General features: G+C 47.3%; 1 protein-coding gene across 3 annotated transcripts in view; it reads right to left on the bottom strand.

Annotated features, from left to right (window-relative positions):
- The window catches only part of LOC147711676 (nucleolar RNA helicase 2-like), a 490,700-nt gene that overhangs the window by 33,747 nt on the left and 435,489 nt on the right, over positions 1 to 21,464 (bottom strand). For all 3 annotated transcript variants that reach the window (XM_086922391.1, XM_086922393.1, XM_086922392.1), the window contains one exon: positions 15,678 to 15,722. In XM_086922391.1, coding sequence (XP_086778517.1) covers positions 15,678 to 15,722 — 45 coding nt within the window. The remainder of the gene's footprint in view (positions 1 to 15,677; positions 15,723 to 21,464) is intronic.

The raw sequence follows: 21,464 nt of genomic DNA, 5'->3' as shown, positions 1-21,464 counted from the left end.
CCTCCCATCTCCCACCCACAACGCCTCTATCCCAGTTCTGCACCAGGCAACTGCCACACACGCCTCAAACACAGACACAGACCGCTCCCCCTCCTACACCACTCACACTCCCACCCCTTCTACCATCCCTCGGACCTCCACACATACCATCAACACTCCTCTCACACCTACAGCTGGCATTAACACTTCGCTCACCCCTGACAGCACAGCTGCCACCCACAAGACACCTAACCTAGTCCAGCACCAGAACTACGCGCTTATCGACAAATCCCCCCTGTTATCCCCCCCATTCTCAGTCCCCATTACCCTCTAACCAACTACGCAGAACACACCTCCTCTCTCAATTTAACTCCCCCTCCCCACAACAGAACCACCTCCAATCCCATTTCCCCTCCTACTCTCAGCCCCCATTACCCTTCCTGCACCCCCACCACTACTATCAGTCTCCCAGCCTACACCTTGACCCCCCGCCTACCATCAATGCTCTCACTCATACCACCAATATCCTCCCTACCTCATCCTTCCCGCCCAAAACCTCTCTCCCCCCCTAACACCATCCCGTACACTAACACAACGCAGCCCTGCTCGATCACCAGCCCACTCTCCCACCTGCACGCGAATTCTCGGGGCAGTCACTCACCTCTGGCTGCCCCCCCCCCCCCCCCACCTCCACCACCTACCCCAACATGGACAACATGGACAACATCATAGCCTCTCTCTTCCAGATCAAAGAAGACATACACATCAAAGAACTACTCTCCTCACACCCCATACACCCCTCACCCACCTCCACCTCCCCTCCCAAATCGTCCCCTACCCCTCCGGCTGACTCCCACACTCAACACGCCCTACACCGGGCATCAATCCCTACTCATAGCCGCAGCAACTGCCCCCGTCCCCCTTGTCGCCCCTGCAACCCCTCACACAACTACACCTCCACACCCAACTTGTCCTCCACCCTTCCGATTAACTCTCTCACTCAACTCTCACCCAACCGGACCTCAATCCCAGCTCGCAATCGCAACAACCGCCCTCGTCGCACCCACAACCCTACTTCTGAAAATCACACATCCACCCCACACCTCACCATTCCCACGTTACACTCAAATCCCCTCAGACCCCCCACACAAAACAGCAGATCCTCCATCCCAAATAACCTTAGAAAAGTCCCTCTTTCTCTAGAACCAACTACCACCCTCAACACACCAAGTCTCAAATGCACTCTCCTCAACTGCAGATCGGCCTCGAAACATTCCGCCGCCATTGCTGATCTCCTCTTATCACGGGACCTTGACCTAATCATCCTGACTGAAACCTGGTTAACTGAATCTTCGACACCTATAATGGACATTCTGGTTCCTCACAACTACCACATTATCAGGCTCGACATATCAGGCAAAATTGGTGGTGGAATCGCATGCATCTACAGGAACAACCTCTCTGTTATGAAAGTCAATTCCACCTCCCTACCATCCCCAACATCCTGGGAATACATCTGCCTCAACATTATTAGTGAGGGCAAACCGATATGCTCTCTTCACAGCATTTACCACCCACCCAGGGACAACCTCGTCTTCTCCCAACAAATCATGGATATGATCTCATCCAACTCCGGACGGCCGCTCACCCAAATATACCTTGGTGACTTCAACCTCCACTGGAACGATCCCAATGACGCGGTGGTAAATAGTCTTAAAAATGTCCTTGATGCCCTTAACCTCACCCAAATATGCAACAGCCCTACCCACGAGAAAGGTTCTATCCTCGACCTGATCATCTCCAAAGAGGACTCTATCCAACTCGAGTCCATCCAACCCTGTGACTGGTCAGATCATATTGTCACATTCTTCATCAATGAAAAAGTTGAAGTTAACCCGGCTCAATTCTCCAAACCCAAAGTCTGGGAAAGAGACATGAAAAAACTCAACCCAGGCTCTTTGCCCCCTAACAGCTGCAATCTCCTACTCCCACCGACAGGCGATACGGATGTTCAAACCCTGACTGACCACTATCTCAACGCTATGACCTCGATAATTAATGAGGCTGCACCTATGCAGCTAAAAAGAGTCTCTACTAAAATCTCCAATCCATGGTACGACGGGAGTCTCAATGAGGATAGACGAGACATGCGAATGGCAGAGCGTATCTGGAGATCAGATCCCTCTGCAATGCACCTAAAAGATCTGAAGAAAAAGAGAAACGCCTACTTCAGGAAAATAAAACGCTCAAAATCAAACTTCTTCAGTCTCCAGCTCGACCAAGCAAAAAACCGCCCGAGAAAACTGTTTGAGCTAATCAGATCACAATCCAAGGATCAACCCCAACCACTCAACACTGTGCGTGAAGCACCCTCCTGTGAAGACGTTGCTGCTTTGTTTATCCAAAAAACCGACAACATAAAAAGCGATCTCCTCATTGACGCAAGCCTCTACTCCAAACCCCAGTGCCCAGCACCCACTGAACCAAAAAACAATGCTACATGGTCGACTTTTGGCACATACTCTGAAGAAGAAATTGGCAAACTGCTCAGCACCCTGAAACAATCCAATCACCTCACGGACCCCCTTCCTGCTACCGCAGTAAAAGACTTTACCCCTTTGCTTCTCCCTCTCTGGACTACAATTATCAACAGCTCTCTCCAACAAGGAAGCATACCTGACTCCCTCAAAGTTGGTCAAGTCACACCTCTATTAAAGAAACCTACAGCCGACCCCTCTGATCTCAACAATTACCGTCCCATTACCAATATTCCCACTCTCGCAAAACTGCTGAAAAATGCGCACAACTACAATTGACTAAACACATTGAACAATTTGATCTCCTCAACCCTCACCAGTCAGGCTTCCGAGCAGGACACAGTACAGAAACGGCAATGACTCACATAATTGACGACGCACTTCAAATGCTAGACCAAAACGACACCTGCCTCCTCATCCTTCTTGATCTCTCATCAGCATTCGACACCGTTAAACATGAGAATTTACTAGAACTACTAAACACAAGAATGGGTTTATCTGGAACTGTTCTCAAGCGGTTCACTTCCTTTCTTCATAACATCGCAGAAATTCAAGAGCAACAACCGGATGTCCTCGCCAATACCTGTAACGCTAGGCGTCCCTCAAGGATCCTCTCTATCACCAACTCTGTTCAACCTAGTCATGGAACCTCTCACCACCTTGCTACAAGCATCCAATGTACACTTTCACATGTACGCTGATGACACCCAACTTTATCTCAAATTACAATCCCCCAATGACATCTTGCTCCTGAACTCAACAATCAGATGCACCCAATCCTGGCTTGCCGATAATCACCTCAAACTCAATGCCCTGAAAACAGAGTTCCTTCTGATCTCACCTCCAGCGAAGATCTCCACCACTCAAGTTTGGCTTGAACACCTAACCGCACTCAATGTCCAACCCACCATCGTGGACTCAGCAAAATCTTTAGGCATAACACTAGACACCAATCTCAACATGCAGCAACATATCAGCAAGGCAACAATGGGTGCGAACTTCCAGATCAACACTCTGAGGAAACTTAAACCCTTCCTCCCAGCCAAAGACTTCCAAACCGCAGTACAAGCACTAGTCATCCCTCGAATTGACTACGGCAGCACCGCCCTCTGCGGACTCCCCCTAACTACAACCGCACCACTAAGAGCCTCTCTAAACACTGCAGCGAGACTCATCACTGGTTCAAATAAGCACTCCCATATCACCCCTGACTTGAAATCCCCGAATTGGCTGCCTTTTGAAGCCAGAATACATCTGAAAATCGCCTGCATGACACACAAGGCGTTACACCTAAACTCACCCGGCTACCTCGCTCAGAAACTGACAATCTCTGGCGGAGCTAGAAACACTAGAGGCACAAAAAATCTTCTGCTGAAACCTCGAAGATTCCGGAAGGAAAAAACATAAGCGCTCCTTCTCAGGAATGGCGCCTAGGATCTGGAACTCACTCCCTCCCGAAACCAGGCTTATCTCTTCCACTACACTCTTCAAAAAAGAAGTAAAAGCTATCCTCATGGCTAAATACACTTGAACTATTATCTCGAACTCTGTTTATACTCTGCACTGATTTGTACTACATGTTTGACCCCTTCGCTTATTTGTATGAGTTGTCCTATTGCTCACATGATTGGCTTTGCAGCCACCTATTTGTACTGTTTGATCTATTGATGTATCTGTGTAACTATGCTCCATCATGTACCCCTCTATGTAAAGCGCTCTGATATCTGCGAAGATCTTGTCCGCGCTATATACAACTTTCAAAATAAATAAATAAAATGTCCAAAGGCAAAGAGCCTCTTGACATAGGGTCCACGACCCCACCCCGCTCTGTTTGTTGCAGAACCACATGGCGGTGGTTTTGTCCGTGAACACCTGCACAACCTTCCCTTTGAGGGAGGAAAGGAATGCCTTCAGTGCCAGGCGGATCTCCCAGAGCTCGAACAAGTTGATATGGAGACTCATCTGATCTACTCCTCCCACAGATGGCCGCCCCATCCCCGGAGTGATGCATCGGTCACCACTGTTAGCTCTGACTGGGGAAGGGAGAGGGATCTGCCGCTGACCCAATCCTGCAAACAAAACAGGTGATGGACCGAATGTGGATCAATGTCACACATTCATCCCAGTCCAAAGATCTGGGCCCAAATCCATCGTTTTTTTGCACTCCACACCACCCTGGGTTAGACAATGGCGATATGCAAATCAGCTCTGACCCTGTGCCCCATGGGAACAGTCCAGTCCGAACTACAAAAGCCATGTCCTTCCCAGAACGGAATCAAGCATCCGAGGACCGGACCGGTTTCGAGGTAACACCTCTCATCAGCCCGGCTAGCTTGACTCCAGTGGTGTGGAGTGCCTGGGACCCACGTCTGAGCATCCCCAGCGCACTTATGGCGGAATTTGCAAACAAAACAGGTGATGGACCGAATGTGGATCAATGTCACACATTCATCCCAGTCCAAAGATCTGGGCCCAAATCCAACGTTTATTTGCACTCCACACCACCCTGGGTTAGACAATGGCGATATGCAAATCAGCTCTGACCCTGTGCCCCATGGGAACAGTCCAGTCCGAACTACAAAAGCCATGTCCTTCCCAGAACGGAATCAAGCATCCGAGGACCGGACCGGTTTCGAGGTAACACCTCTCATCAGCCCGGCTAGCTTGACTCCAGTGGTGTGGAGTGCCTGGGACCCACGTCTGAGCATCCCCAGCGCACTTATGGCGGAATTTGCAAACAAAACAGGTGATGGACCGAATGTGGATCAATGTCACACATTCATCCCAGTCCAAAGATCTGGGCCCAAATCCATCGTTTTTTTGCAATCCACACCACCCTGGGTTAGACAATGACGATATGCAAATCAGCTCTGACCCTGTGCCCCATGGGAACAGTCCAGTCCGAACTACAAAAGCCATGTCCTTCCCAGAACGGAATCAAGTATCCGAGGACCGGACCGGTTTCGAGGTAACACCTCTCATCAGCCCGGCTAGCTCTGTTTGTTGCAGAACCACATGGCGGTGGTGTTGTCCGTGAACACCTGCACAACCTTCCCTTTGAGGGAGGAAAGGAATGCCTTGAGTGCCAGGCGGATCTCCCAGAGCTCGAACGCGTTGATATTGAGACTCATCTGATCTACTCCTCTCCCAGATGGCCGCCCCATCCCCGGAGTGATGCATCGGTCAACACTGTTAGCTCTGACTGGGGAAAGGAGAGGGATCTGCCGCTGACCCAATCCTGGTCCGTTATCCACCACTGCAGTTGTTGTGCAGTTCCCTCCAAGATCTGGACACAAGCGGAAAGATCCCCCTGATGCTGTGCCCACTGGAACTTAGGGTCCCACTGCAGAGCCTGAGCATGTTACCTGGCTTGATCTACCTGCAGGAGCTATGAGGCCCAGCAGCCTCATGGTCATTCTCACCGAAATCCAGGAAAGAGGCAGAAATATCGGTATCATAGCCCGAATAATCTAGACTTGCTCCTCAGTGGGACAGGTCCAGAACAGCTCTGATCATAGGGAGCGTCTGACAGGGAGTCAGGTGTGACTTTGGCACGTTGATGGAGAACCCCAGCAAATGCAGGAGGTGGGCCGTAGTCTGGAGGGAGACAAAAGCCTTGGGCAAGCCCGCCTTCAACAGCCAGTCGTCGATATAGGGGAAAGACTGGAACCCCTGATCTGCGCAGATGAGCAGCGGCCACCGCCATCACTTTCGTGAACACTCAAGGGACGCTGGTAAGGCCAAAAGGGAGCATAGTAAACTGAAAATGCTCGTGACCTACCATGAACCCTAGGTAACGCCTGCGAGCCGGCAGGACAGGGATGTGAAAATAGGCATTCTGCAAGTCCAACACTACTATCCAGTCTCAATGGTCGAGGGCAGACAAGACCCGAGCGAACATCAACATTTTCAACTCCTCCGTCCAGCAAGATAGGTTGCAGGCCTTTGCCCTACTTGGGCACCAGAAAGTAGTGGGAATAGCAACCACAACCTACTTCTGGGGCAGGCATAAGAAACAATTGATGGACGGAATGCAGAACAAATCAAAACATTCACCCCAAGTCAAGAGATCTGGGTCAAATCCATCTTTCTTTTGCTCACCATGCCACCCCAGTTTAGACCTGGCCATATGCATATCAGTTTTGACCCTGTGAACCGGTCCCAGAATGCTTGCTTCCGGTCCAGGGAGGACCTGGACTGGCAGTTCGGTCTGGACTGTTCCCATGGGGCACAGGGTCAAGACTGATTTGCATATGGCTGGGTCCAAACTGGGGTGGCATAGTGGGCAAAAGAACGATGGATTTAACCCAGATCTTTTGACTGGGGGTGAATGTTTGCATTTTAAGCATTGCGCCCATCATTTGTTTGCTGTAATACTTCTGGGGCAGGAACGAGCTTGATGGCTCCCTTGGCCAGGAATGCGGTAACTTCCTGTTGGAGAAGGTTTAAGTGATCCTCCAACATGCAATGGTACTGAGGTGGCATGGATGGAGGGGTAGTTTCGAAGGGGAGGGAGCAGCCGCTTTGGACTATTTGCAAACCCACCTGTCCAACTTGATAGTGCGTCAGTGGTTGAGGTGATGGCGGATCCTGCCACCCACTGGCGTAGGGTGGCCCTGAAAGGTGTGACTAGGAGGGTTTGGAGGCTGCTGCAGAGGGGGCTGTGGTGGACTGGCCCGCCCGCTGGCCCCCAGAACCATGGCGGTGGTTACCACGTCTGGGGATGAACAGCTTGCGCCGGCCTGTCGCTCTGGGCGGGACGTAGCAGGGCACCCCTTCCATAGCCACGAAAGGCAGACTGAGCAGAGCAGGTGGTGGAGAGGCCAAGGACCCGGCCGTAGCCAGAGGGTCCTTAAAGCGCTCTAGCGCGTTGTCCGCCTTGTCACCGAAAAGGTGACAGCCAAAGGGCATGTCCATAAGTGTGGATTGGACATCCACAGAAAAAAACAGTAGAACGCAACCTGCCAAGTGCTGTAGTGTAGTTCCGATAGTACCCTTTCATGCAGGATCTACGCTGTTTACGGATAACATATACTGTGGGCTTGGTGGCAAACTGACTCTGTACACCCCCACCGAATAGGTTAGCCTATGTTTTCGCATTAACTAGCTCACAGTGCCACTATAATCTCCGGTTATCAAAGAGATTAGTTTCTGGCAACCTCAGAACATAATAACCTCAGACTCTTGGAAACAATATACTACTTTTCACCCAGTCACTCGTGCTTGCTTGTTTTGCTCTCAGAGAGATACACAGAAGAAACAGTTGAGCGTGTTTACAATAAGAATTTATTGTACTGTTCTTCTCATGTAACACAGCAACAGAGATATAGAACCAACAGTACAGTGAATAAAAAGAAATAGTATTGTTCTACCATTTTGCAATAGTCATGAACCCATACATGAATATAAAACGCATTTATAAAATAAAGTGTGTATACCTAAGATGCCGGTCTAGATGTACTTAAGTGTACCTAGCATATGAGTAGGTGCGAAAGAGCCTAAGGGGTAAGAGGAAAAAGCAAGGAGCAGATGTCTTAGGCAATGATTTGATTGACCCAGACTTGGTTCCAGGACCAGAAGCCTTTAGGGTTTGGAAAACGTCTGCTACATTAACCAGAGCACAGGCTGCGCCCATCAGTCTCAGAGTGAGGCTGGGATCAACTCTGCTTTGCAGGGACCAGGACATGGGAGATGGCAAGAAAGTGTACACACAGAGAAGACAATAGCAGTGGAGGTCATCGCCTTTGCTCCAGGATGAAGTTCCTGAAGCGGACCAGTTGCTGGCCTCTGGGTCGCTTCCAGAGCTGTATGGTTTGTTAGCAAAGAAGTGGTCTGAAAACACTATGTTGGCTGCAAGGATAGTCAACCTGTAAATCCTTAGCCAGGAACTAGCAAGAGACTAGGGGTTCCATTAGTGCACAGGAACTCTGTTGTCACTGGTCCATTAAGTGCCTTTAGAAGGCAGTAACGGATTAGAAAAATAAAGAATAAGTTGGACTCTCTGTTCTACTGGCCAGGGATGTGCAAAGAGGTTCTATAGAACCTGATCAGTTTGCCAGTTGAGTGGTAAGACAGAAGAGATGCCTAAGGCACTATTAGTATATCTACCAGTTGTAGGTGTCCCTTTCAGCAGGTGGAACTAGTAACTTATTGATCTAAAAGAGACTATTAGTTATGGATTTCTCACCTTAGAACAGATACCCAAGCAATACCAACCCCGGAAGTGGGTCTGCGAACTAAGTTCACACCAGAAATTCCAGGAGAACTGAACGGCCAAATAAGCTGTCCCTCTAGAATGGACTATCCAGGCAATAATGCTAAGTGAACGTGTGCAGAGATGTCCACATGGCTGCCTGGCAGATGTCACTGCGGGGGACTCGACGCCCCAAAGCAGTAGTGGCTGCTGCCCTCCGGGTGGAATGGATGCACAGCCCTACTGGAGGCTCCTTTTTCACCAAGGAATAACAGATTTTAATGCAATGAAAAACCCATCGAGAGATGGTTAATTTTTGCACGGCCCGACTTTTCTTGGCGCCCACATAGCCAACAAAGAGTTTATCTTCCACCCAGAATTGATTTGTGCGATCCAGATAAAATGATGACGCAACGTTTTTGATCCATAAGGTGGAGTCTCACCTCCTACTTGGAAGGATGCAGCGGGAAGAAGGTGACAAAGTGATGGTCTGTCGTATGTGAAAAGAGGTAACCACTTTGGGAAGAAAGGAAGGCCTAGTTGGGAGGACAACCTTGTCTGGATGGACAGCAAGGTTTAGAAAACAGAGCCTGAAGCTTACTCACCCTTCGAGCAATGGTGATGGCAACCAAAAAAGCAGTCTTTAAAGACAAGAGTCTGAGAGGACAATTATGCAGTGGCTCGAAAGGAGCACACACAAGGTAAGTCAAGAGAAGATTCAGGTCCCATTGGGGCATTACAAAAGGAATAGAAGGAAAAAGGTGAGCAATGACCTTAAGAAATCTATTTACAATAGGGGACTTGAAAAGAGAAGGCTGATCAGGAAGGGGAAGAAAAGCCAAAATGACTGAAAGATAGCCTTTAGGAGTGCCCAGAGCAGAAACCTTCTGGGCCAAAGAAAGAAGGAAGAAGATAACCTCTAAAAGAGGAGCAGAAAGGGGATCCACAGCCTTTGCTGTGCACCATGCCACAAATTTGTTTTATCTACAGGCGTATGCCGTCTTAGTGAAGGGACGCCTTGCTGCCAGACAACATTACAGCCTTCGGGAGGAAGGTCGAAAGCTGTTAACTGCCGCCGCTCAATCTCCACGGAAGGAGGTGGAGGCTGTACAGGTTAGTGTGGAGGATTGTCCCCATCTGCATGCGACAGAAGATCCTCCGGAAGAGGCAGTCTGATTGGAGGATCTATGGCCATGTTCAAGACTTCGCGTAGTGTCTGGAGCCACAAATATGACTTGGGCAGGGTCACGCTTGATCTTATTCAGCACTCTGGGCAGAAGCGATATAGGCAGGAAGGTGTATAGAAGACCCCCAACGACGAAAAGCGTTGCTGAGCGAGTGCCGCCTTGAGAATTCCAACACGCAGAACTGCTGATATTGAGCGTTCTCGTTGGTGAACAGATCTAACCAAGGCTCTCCCCACTGCTGAATGAGACCTTGCACCACCTCAGAGTGAAGACACCTGAGTTCGTCCGCCCTGGCGTTCAGAGAACCTGCCAGGTGTTGAACCACCAGGGACATGCCCTGATGTTCCAACCACGCCGAAAGGCCAAGAGCCCCCTGATATAGGGTCCAAGACCCTACCCCGCCCTGTTTGTTGCAGTACCACATGGCGGTGGTGTTGTCCATGTAAACCTGCAACCCCCTTCCTCTGTCTGAAGGAAAGAATTCTTTCAGTGAAAGACGATTCGCTTGGCGCTCTAGAAGGTTTTGTAGATCCCGGACTACGCCGGAGACCAGAGGCCTCGGATGTCCCCCTCCTTCATTTGGCCGCCCCACCCCATCTGTCACCACTGTGAACTCTGGTTGGGGAAGGGAGAGGGATCGGCCGTTGACCCAATCCTGGCTCATTAGCAACCACTGCAATTGGTATGCAGTGCCCTCCGAGATCTGGATGCAATCTGAAAGATTCCCCTGATGCTGCGCCCACTGGAAATTCAGGTCCCACTGCAGAGCCCACATATGCCACCTGGCATGATCCACCAGCAGGATGTAGGAGGCCCAGCAGTCTCAGTCTCTCTCACGGAAATCCAGGATAGAGGCTTAAACATTGGTATCACAGCCCAAATATCCCAGACTCGCTACTCAGAAGGATAAGCCTGAAACTGTGCTGCATCTAGAACTGCTCCAATGAAAGGAGCTTCTAAGAGGTAATCAATTGTGAATTCGGCACGTTGATAGTGATCCCTGGTGAGTGCAGGAGGTCTGCCGTAGTCTGAAGGTGGGCGACAGCCTGGGGCGAGCTCACCTTCAACAGCCAGTCGTCGAGATAGGGGAAGACTGGAACCCCTGATCTGCACAGATGAGCTGCGACTACCGCCATCACTTTCGTGAACACCCGAGGGGCGCTGGTAAGGTCAAAGGGGAGCACTGCAAACTTAAAATGCTCATGGCCGACCGTGAACTGTTGGTAATGGACGGGGATGTGGAAATAAGCGTCTTGCAAGTCCAACGCTACCATCCAGTCTCCAGAGTCGACGGCAGACAGGACCTGAGACAATGTCAACATTTCGAACTTCTCCTTCCGGAGGAAGCGGCTGACGTCCTCTAGATCCAAGACAGGACGCAGGCCTTTTTCCTTCTTGGGCACCAGGAAGTACTGGGAATAACAACCACGACCTACTTCTAGCACAAGGACTCGCTTGATAGCTCCCTTGGCTAAGAGAGCCGTAACTTCCTGATGGAGAAGGGCCGAGCGATCCTCCGAAATGTGATGGAGTGTTGGTGGCATGGAGGGAGGGGTAATTACGAAGGGGAAGGAGTAACCCCATCGGAATATCTGCAAACCCCACCTGTTCGAAGCAATTTTGTGCCAGTGGGGGAGGTGATGGTGAATCCTGCTGCCCACTTGCAACTGGTGGCCCGAAAGGTCGGACTAGGAAGGCTTGGAGACAGATGCAGAGTGGGGACTGGTGGACTGGCCTTGGGTGGAACGTGGTGGGTCACCCCTTCCGTAGCCACAAAAGGGACGAAAGGCAGACTGAACAGGGCGAGAGGTGGCAACGAGGCCTAAGCCCTAGAGTCCTTGAAGCGCTCAAGCACATTGGCCACCTTGTCGTCAAATAGGCAACGGCCATCAAAGTGCATGTCCAAAAGGGTCGATTGGACAGCCCCGGAAAAGCCAGTGGACCTCAGCCAGGCGTAGCATCTCAAGGCTACTGACGAAGAAATTGCTCTACCTAGCGAGTCAGCTGTATCCAGCCCACATCAAATGGCACACTTCGCTGCGTCTCTACCTCTGCAACCGCACAGGAGAGTATAGGCCGGGCCTCCTTCGGGCACTGTGGCAAAACTTGCGCAACCGTGTCCCACACAGAGTGCGTGTAGCGGCCCAAGAGATATGCGGTGTTCACCGACCGCAGTCCTAAGCGAGCGGAATAAAAAATATTCTTCCCAAAATGGTCCAGCTTCATGGATTCTCTATCTGGGGGAGCAGTTGGGAACGCGCCTTTGGATGTTGAGGTTTGGACCACCAAGTTCTCGGGGGTAGGGTTTTGGGAGAGGAAAATTGGGTCGCCTGGGGACAGGCGGTGGGGTCTGGCAATCATCCTATCCACAGGAGCCCCTGTGCTGGGCTTGGACCAAGTGCCTGAAAGGATGTCTGTGAAGACCTCGTTGAATGGCTGCAGGGGCTCCAAAGAGGCCGCAGCCGGTTGAAGCACCTCAAGTCAGGAGGTTAGTCCTGACTGCCACTGTAGGAAACTCAAGGCCCAAGGCCTCAGCCGCCCTACGCGACACCACAGCTTAGGAGGCTCTCTTCTCCATGGCCACGTTAGGGGGAGAAAGCATACCAAGGTCTGGGGTGGTGTCCAGACCACTGGCATCACCGAAACTCCTCCCTCCAGTCTGGCTCTTCAAGCTGGTCTGCCAGAGTCCACAGACCTCTTCCAGTCCTCCTCACCCTTCTCTGGCTGCCACTCGGGCCGAAAAGGAACGCCAGGGTATAACAGGGGTATAAAAACACCGGTAGGCGCCGGTACCGGCGTCGATCGAAGCCAGTCCGGCTCAGTGTCTAAGTCAGGGTGGAGGCCGAGGCAAACGCCGGCCGTGGACCCGAACTGGCTATGGAGGTGGCGGAGGCGTCGTCTGAGGAATCCGCACCGGGGGAGGTGTTGTGACGTCAACCGTCACCGATCTGGGTCCGGGCCTGGATCCCTGGGGGCCCAGCGGTGCTGAGGCCGGAGCAGTCCGAATTGAAGGTCTAGAGCCCCCAGCAGAGTACCCGGGGCCCGAAGTCACGCGGCGGTGTTGGGTTGCCTAAAGACGGAGTGGAGGGCTTCATAAAATGCACAAAGATGGGCAGGGGATTCTCTGGCCCCCGAGAAGGGAGGGAGACCTGGAGCTGTCCCAGCAGGCTCCGCAGGCGAAGCCGAAGGATGACGACCTTCCGCGTTCCTTCGGCCGATGGATGGGGAGAAGGCGAAGAGCAACGGTGCTACTTTGCCTTCTTCTTGTGCTTTGACTTACCCAATGCTGAAGACTTTAAGGAGGAATAATGGTGGTGACTCCGTAACCGGTCCAGCGACATCCCTCTCGACCGGGACCTCGACCAGCGCAGAGTTGACTGTCAGGCCTCCAGAAGCTTTCGATATCACTCCCACAAAGACTTTCGGTTCATGGACCGACAGCCGGAGCACAACTTCGGGTCATGGTCGCGTTCCAGACACCAGAGGCACACAAGGTATGGGTCCATGACCGATATCAACTTGTGAAAGGGGTCACAAGGCTTGAAGCCGGTCTGCCGATGGTATACCCGTATGTGTGCCAGGAGTCAAACGACTCGAAAAATGATGTCACCAACAGTCGAGAAAGTGCTACTCAAAAACAGACTAAGGGTACCGCTCTTTCCGGATCTGTGCTGGCTGGGGTGGAAAAAAAGCAAAATGACACTAGCGCGCTGTCTAAGTAGATACTGCAATGTCATTCCCGGGATCACAACGCCAACGACGAACGCGAAGTCGACTGACGCCACCTACCGACACGCAGGGATACTGCGGAGATAAAATTCTCTGGATCCAGTCTGACGCCTAGGGGTAATTCTAAGGTAAGGAATATATAACTAATAGTCTCTTTCAAATAGTTGTTCTCATCCTGCACTGTGTGCATCTTTACTTGTTGGTGCTAATCAGCCAGTTTATTTTACTGCATGTCAGACTGTAGTTTCATAGGCTAGTGTTGCCTTAGCAGGGTAGAGTTCTAAGTCGGGGTTCGACTATGTTGTCCTTTCAAAGTTCTTCTCCCTCCCAGGGCCTGAAGGGCTCAGATCTGTGGGAAACAAGAGCTCCCAGGATCTGAGTCAGTTTACTGTGGTTCAGGGAGAAAGGAGAGCGGGATTGCGGTGCTGGTGGAGATGTTTTAGCAAAGGATAAAGAACGGTGGTGGACTAGAGGTCGAGTCCCTAATCCGTTGAGGGGTGGGTGTTCTTGAAGGTTAAAAGTCTGGTTGATGTTCGAAGGCCAGCCTATTTTTCTTTGTGATCCAGGTAAGTCGTGAGCCAGGAGCTTGGCAGGACATTTGCTTACGCCCGGACATATAAACAGTTACTTCTACTTTGCATCGTGGACCTCAGAGTTTTTTGAAGACTAAAACCCTTGGTGGTGTCCGATCTCAGTGTTGAGGGTGGCTTTGGCATTCATCTCGGGGCTGGTGGCAGAGCAGCTTTGAGCATCTATTTCGGCTCAGAGTGCAGCTTGTCAGGGCCAAGAAGTCAAGGCTGCAGACAAGTGGTTTAATGTCCTTGGATGGGGGTCTTCTCTGGCATCTACAGCCTCTCGCATTTGAGGTTTCATGGTCGGAGGAGCCAAACTCAAAGGCTTCTGCCTTTTTTGGGTCGACTCAGGGCTGGAACACATGAGTATTACTTGAGCAAAGCCAACACCACTGTGTACTACAACATGAAAGCAGCAAGCATACTTGTGCCCCTATCTTGGCATTGCTGGGGCTTGTTCCTCGCAGCTCTATTTCCCCTCACAGCTCTATTTTCCCTCACTCAACTTGCATCTCCTGCTGTCCAAGCATCGGTCTTCTGACATTCACAACTGCATTCCTCCATTTTTAGCTCGACTCAGCTCTGTCCACTTGACCCACCTGCTTGCTGCCAATTTAATCACAGCGGGGGATATGTGAAATCTGAATTGTGCAGTGTGGGTGTCAAGGCTGAGATAGTTTTAAGGCTCAAGTACATGCTGCGCTGGAGAGGTTGTTGGGGACAGCCTGCTTTAGCCCTACCCTTTCCTATCATTGACTTTACAAGAAAATTAACTGGGGGTTATTGAGGATGTTTTTAATATGTCAGTTTTCCTTCTTTTAGTGACATTTGAGGCTTTATAGAATGTCTCCCTTATTTTAAAGTAAATTCATGGAACTGGAATTATAGCCTGTTTGTAGCTGCTAAATTACAAATTTTCGTCACACATACTTCCGGACCTTTCCGATTTAAGGTGAAGATACTTCCCAAAAATGTGACTTAGGTAAAAGTGCTCCGGGGCCCCACACTTGGACGGGACTATTCAGTGCTTATGATTATTAATGGACATCCCCTGAAGGAGAACAGTCACTCAGCATCCATGTCCATTCATGATCGTGATTCATGCAATTGGTAAAATACATCTGCCTTTTGCAAGTAATCAGTGCAGGCAGGGCAAAAGGCTGTGAAAACACTTGAATCAAGAATTGACAGTGATCGGCCAAGACACCAAGACTAGTCTTCACAAGTCAACAGAAAAAAATCCACCCAAAGAGACAACTTGCAGAAGAGAAAAATGTGATATGGCACTTTGTATGCGCACAGACTGTACTTATTGTATTGCTTAATGCAAGATGCATATCTTATTTATAAAGTAAATTGGAGGAATACTTTGCACACCTAAAATTAAAACATTCAATTCGAGTGAAGGATCAAACCGTAAATGAACCTGGTTAACATTCTGGTATTTATCAACAAGGAAAACATAAGAAAATAAACATACCTGAATCGTTTTTAGATCAGCTGAGGGGATGTCAAAACACACACCCTAAAACACAAACATACAGGTGTAAGAATAAGTGTGCTAGAGTAAACAAATGTGCTTTAATAACTTTTTTCAATAAATCTAAAAACATTCTACTAAGGTGAGCATAAGGTTTGCAAATAAATGTTTTGGATTATCATTTTATCAGCTTGACCAGAAAATCTGAGAACATTCAGGCAACTCTTTATACAACTACAAGTACAAGTTTAGTTTATTGGATTCAGTTCTCTTGCTAGAACAACAATTTTTTAGCACTAAAATTACAATTTTGGTTTTAAAATTATCTACTACAATTTTAAAAATGATTTTTAAAAGTTATACACTTCGATACACACAAATTCATTGGGTGGAGCATTGCAAAGGGTAATCAAATTCTGAACAGAATGTATATTTCATTTGATTTTGATCGGTGTTATGCATCTGTTCCTGGCAGCAACAATAGACGGATTTGGACAGACAAAGAGAACATGTTCCAGATCTTGCACCCCACCTTTACATAAGTCACAGAGGTTAGACCCTCCTCCTTTTGGCAACAATTTAATTGTGTATGATGTCAGGGGTAGTATCCCAAGTCGGAGTAGAATAATACTTCGCCTGACTCAGTGATTTAGATTAAAAAAAATATATTGTTGAGTTTTTTTTAAAACGATTGTATCCGCGTACTGTTTGTACGTTGAGAGGACAGAGCAATATTGCTCGTCGAGGGTCATGCTTAACCTGGGGGTAAGATGCTTTAGGAGAGTTTCAGTTGGGCTGGTGACCAAGATTTTAGCATATCCAAAGTCACAGAGGATAATTTGAAAGCTCTGCATAAGTTTTTAAAATACACATACTTCGGAGAGTCTGGGTCAAGTGTTTCAATTTTTAACAGAGCTCGTAAAGTTCCTTGATCAGCATGGACCAGGTTATATGCCCATCTAATTATATTTGTGATCCCTCTGGAAAAAGAGCTGACTAATGATAGTTTGAGACAGAGCTTGAACCGGCACAGCCTGCGGCATCCTGGTTAGTTTCCGCAGGATTTTACCTTCTTTGATATCAATTTGTTTTTATTCATTGGTTGGAATATGTTCTATTGCATATGATAGAACGGCTGGAATTTTAGAGCTATAGACCTGGGACAAAGAAGAGAGGTGTCTTTGTCCGGTGGAGGTGTATAATCTTTGGAGGGCTCCTAGGTGGACGTCTGCTTTTCAACCCATTTTTGCAAGTAAGGCAGATTGTGCAGGGACTGGGTGAAAATTCTCCCGAGATATATACATTCTTTTATAATTTCTAATGGTTTTCCCTTTAGTGTCCAGTTAAATTTGACATGATTCTTCTTTCCTGTGAATGGTACTATTTTTGTTTTAGTGACATTTGGGATTAAATGATTTTCTCCAGTATATTTAGTAAGTGCCAACAGATTTCTTTGGAGCACAAATGGGGTCAGGTCTAGAATCACTACATCGTCTGCTTACACCAAACAATGGATTTTAAAATTTGCAATCTTAGGTGGAAAATTATTTACCTGATTAAGGTTTTCCGGTTGGTCGCTCAGATATAAAGAAAACAGCAAGGGAGCTAATAGGCATCCTTGCCGCTGACCATTTAAAGTTGGTATTGGACATGTAAGGCCCTTCTCTCTCCCCATTTGGACTTGGCACCATGTCCCAGAGTGCAGTGAGATTATTAGGTGAAGAAGATTTTGAGGGATTCCCCTCTGCTGCAGTTTTTTCCAAAGTTTGTCTCGTTAAACCCTATCAATTGCGGTCGTAAAATCTATCAAGGCTGCATACACTGCCTGCGTCTTTCTGATTACGTATTTTTCTAGTAGTGTTTGGAGTACTGCGATGTTATCTGTCACCGAATGTTTGGATCTAAACCCGGCTTGGTTAAGTGGAATAGAGCCAGTAGAGAAAGCCCACTCTTTTAGATGGTCTAGAACAGCAGCGGCAAAAATCTTCCCGGTTGCATCCAGAAGAGCAATCTGGCGGTAATTGTTTGGGAGCAGCCTGGAGCCTTTCTTGTGTATTGGAATAACAATGCTTCCTTTCCAGGACTTTGGAGTTTTTCCTGTTCTATATAAGTATTTAAAGAGGCATGCTAAAAGCTGACTCCACTCCTTTGGGTTATTTTTTAGGACCGTAATTGGAATTCGGTCTGGACCCATTGCAGCCGATGGTCTTGCCTTTTTATGTAGTATTCTATTTGAGATGGTACTGGAGCCACGAAGTGTAAGCTTTTTTCCAGTCCTCTATTAGTTTGCAATAATAAGTCGCAGTTGGAGGTTGGATTTATTTTGTATAAGTTGGTTATGTATATTTCCCATTCTGAGGGTGGTACAGGGTTTGCTTTTAGTTGTTTTTTGTTCCCGTTTCTAGCGCTATTATGGTCCAATAGGAGTGTTTGTCCTTTTGTGTAGCTGCTATCTGTAAATCTATCCATTTTTTTTCTTGAATATTTAGTTTTTTTTCTTCTACAAACTTTTTTAGATTGTTAATTTCCAGTTTTCTTGCCTCAGAAAAATGAAGGAATTGTTCCCTGATTAATTTAATTCCTTTGTCCTGGGTTCAATATTCCATGTTTTAATACTTTGTTTTTTTATTAATCGTTGTTTTACGCTTTCATGTAGCATTTGGACCAGTTTCTTAAGCACTGCCTCAAAGTTTATTATTGGGTCTGTAGAGTGGATTGTTGTTAGTAGATTTAAGTTCTTGATTAGTTGAGTGATTTTATCAAAGGTTCTAGAGTTCCACGTTACCGGACCTTGAACAGGATTTGCCAGTGCCATATTCTGCAACTCCATTATGTGCACTTGAGAAATTTGTTTCAATATTAAACCGGTTGTTAGTTGTAGAATTGCAGGATCGCTTCCTTTCTCAAATTTTATGTTAAGTTGGTGGGCAGATCCAAAGAGGCCTAAGCTACAGATCATGTAGTCCAGAATTGATGCTTTCAGGCCGCCTTTTTTTGTGTAGGAAGCCGGGATATCTCCTTCGACATTACCGTTAAGTATGACTCCATTCAAGTTTGCAAGTGTTGATAGAATGATTTTCCCTCTCTTATTTGATTTACTTCCTGAGGGAAATTGTGGTATAGGTATTGCCAATGCTTGTTCCTTTTCTCCCGATTCCAGCTTTTCCAAAAGATCGTTAGAGATTTGCCCATTTAAATAGCCTGTTAGGAATATTAACGGGTAATCCTGTTCTTCTACCACCTTTTCTATGGCCTCTAGAATATTTAACCCTAGTACGTCCATTTTTGCTCCCGGGGGTATATAGACATTAAAAATGAGCATTTTGTCCGAGCGTTTGGTCTTTTCTGCCCCAATTTTGATCTTTAAACATTGGAAGTTCTTAGAGTATGTGGGTATGATTTCCTGGACCCAATAGTATTCTTCGGATAGAAGAATTGCAATTCCTCCTTTTGCGTGCCCATGAGTAACTGGCTAAGCTGGAATATCGTAAACAAAGTAATCAGGATGATCGAAATTTGTAGTAGCCCATGTTTCTTGTAGTGCCACTATCCCTGGACGTTCTTGCATGATTGTTGCTAATTTCTCTTGGGTTTTCCCTGCGATATTCCAGGAGTAGATAGATAGACCTTTGCTAAAAGGGCGCTTAATTACATGACCCTGTTTTTTGCAGTTGAGATTCTCTGCAATCCATGCCCATGTGTTATCATTAGGTAGTTTATCCTGCTCCGGAGGACTCTTGGTCCAGCTTCGCCTAATTCCGTTGGTTATTGATACAGAGATGGCTTCTTTATGCATATTTGTCAAGTTGTTATTGGCTTGTTGGATTGCTACTACTTGATGGTATCTATTTGATAGACTTTCCGTTGTTTCCCGTTTGTTTCCTTTTTCTGGGGCCACGTCGAAACCGTATTTGTGGAGACTATTTCTTTAAGAATGATTGCAGGGATGATGGATGACCAGAATTCGACTAGCGCTGTTGTTGTTTTGGTCTTAAATGGAAAACGTACTAGTTTGAGGCCATTACTTACTAGTGCATGTAATGGCTGTATCCTTTGCCGCAGGTTTATTATTTTGACTCGGTTTAGGGGGTCTAAGCCGGAAGTAAATAGATCAGAGAATTCCAGTCTACATGTGGAATTTTTCTGCTCTTGAATAGACATCTTCCTAATCGATATAGCTTGTTGTTGGGTTTCCTTTTGTATGCATGATTAAGTTTCTGAGAATCTAGGAACAAAATTTGGGGTGATAGGATTTAACATTGCTAGATTTACCGATTGGGTCTTTGAGGTTGAAGGCTGATCGCTTTCTTTCATAGTGTTATTAGTTGCTTTTCTTTCCTTCTTTTCTGAGGTAATTTGAATTGGCGGAGATCTTCCTGGAAATCGTATTTTTCTAGCCTTCTGTTTTGCAATCCTTCTGTTTTCTCTTTTCTTTGTCCGCTTCCGGCTATTAATATTTGTTCTCCTCTTCTTACCTGTTGTTTGACGAGGAGAGGAGCCTAGTGACATGTTATTGAGGTTTCTTTTGTTTTTTGTTTGCTCGTGTTTAACCCCTTTGATGGGCTTTTTGACTAATTTATTAAAAATTGGATAGTATGATATAGTCTGTATTTTTGTATTTGAGTCTTTTGGGTCTTTGAAAAGTTTCCTCAATGAGTAGATTTGATTACTTGTATTCTTTTTGTTTTTCCCTTTTTGTTTGCATCGACCAGTTTGAGTGGCCATGTCGACCTTTGTCGGGAGATCTACTGTTGGTGGTGACAATTGTGTTGCAGCGAATTTGCCCTCAAATGGTCTTTCTTCGCGTTCTCCGGTTTGCGGAATTTTTAGATGCGGGTTTCTCCTTTTTTTTCCGACCATATGTTTTAACATTCCTATTTGCGTGCCCAGCATCTGGTCAGTTTTCCAAGATGTTCCCTAGTTGAGAAAGAACAGATTCCAAAATTCTTTCCAATGTAACTAGGGCTTTGGACACCGACGTTTTTTCATGGGAAGGATCAATGGATTTTAAAAATAGAAAATCTGGGGTTTGTGAGAAAGAATCTTGTGGGTCAAATTGTTTTAGTGGAGTGCTGTTCTGGATTTTGGAATGCTCCTTTTGTTGAGGTATATTAAAAACAAGATCTTTCAAGTTTATGTCGGGACAAGTGATATCGTATTCTGAATTTTCCTTCCTCTGTTGGTGGTCTTTTTCGGTTGCTGTTACGCTTTTGATATTAGGATACTCAGAGCTTTTGTGGTTTACTAATTCTTCGTGCCCTGTGCTGTTTGTGACCTCCAGTAGGTCTTTGTTTTGTCCTTCTTTTGTTTGATTTTGTTGGGATTGCTCCGGGGCCTTGTTTTTTTGTTTTAAAAAATATTTCGTTATTCCAGTCGGTGACTCAGAATTTTGAGGGCGAATCATCTTTCCGGCACTCCTTATCGCTTGCTCAGTCCCTAGTCTTTTCATGTAAATTGTGCGTGTTCTCAATTTTTTGTATGCCATACTGCAAGAGATGGGCTTATTATGAGTCTCTCGCACTATGCGGGAGATAAATGACGTTTAGTGTGGGAGCGAATTTTGGCCTTCTTTCAAAGCTCTCACTCCTTTGCTTGTCCTCTCACAGCCTTAGGGTAACAATCTCTGGATTTACAATATCCTGATCTGTTGGGGTAAAATCACACCGTGCAAGAATATAAGGCTGTACTGACCAGCATGTACCTTGAATTGGGGCAAGTTGGCTATTTGCACTGTTATGTAGCTTTGACAAGCGGTCCTGGCATCGCCTGCCGCAACGTGCTACTCCG

Source organism: Lissotriton vulgaris, chromosome 5, assembly GCF_964263255.1.
Source record: "Lissotriton vulgaris chromosome 5, aLisVul1.2, whole genome shotgun sequence".
Taxonomy (NCBI): Eukaryota; Metazoa; Chordata; class Amphibia; order Caudata; family Salamandridae; genus Lissotriton; species Lissotriton vulgaris.
This window is presented reverse-complemented; position numbering and strand designations above follow the sequence as displayed.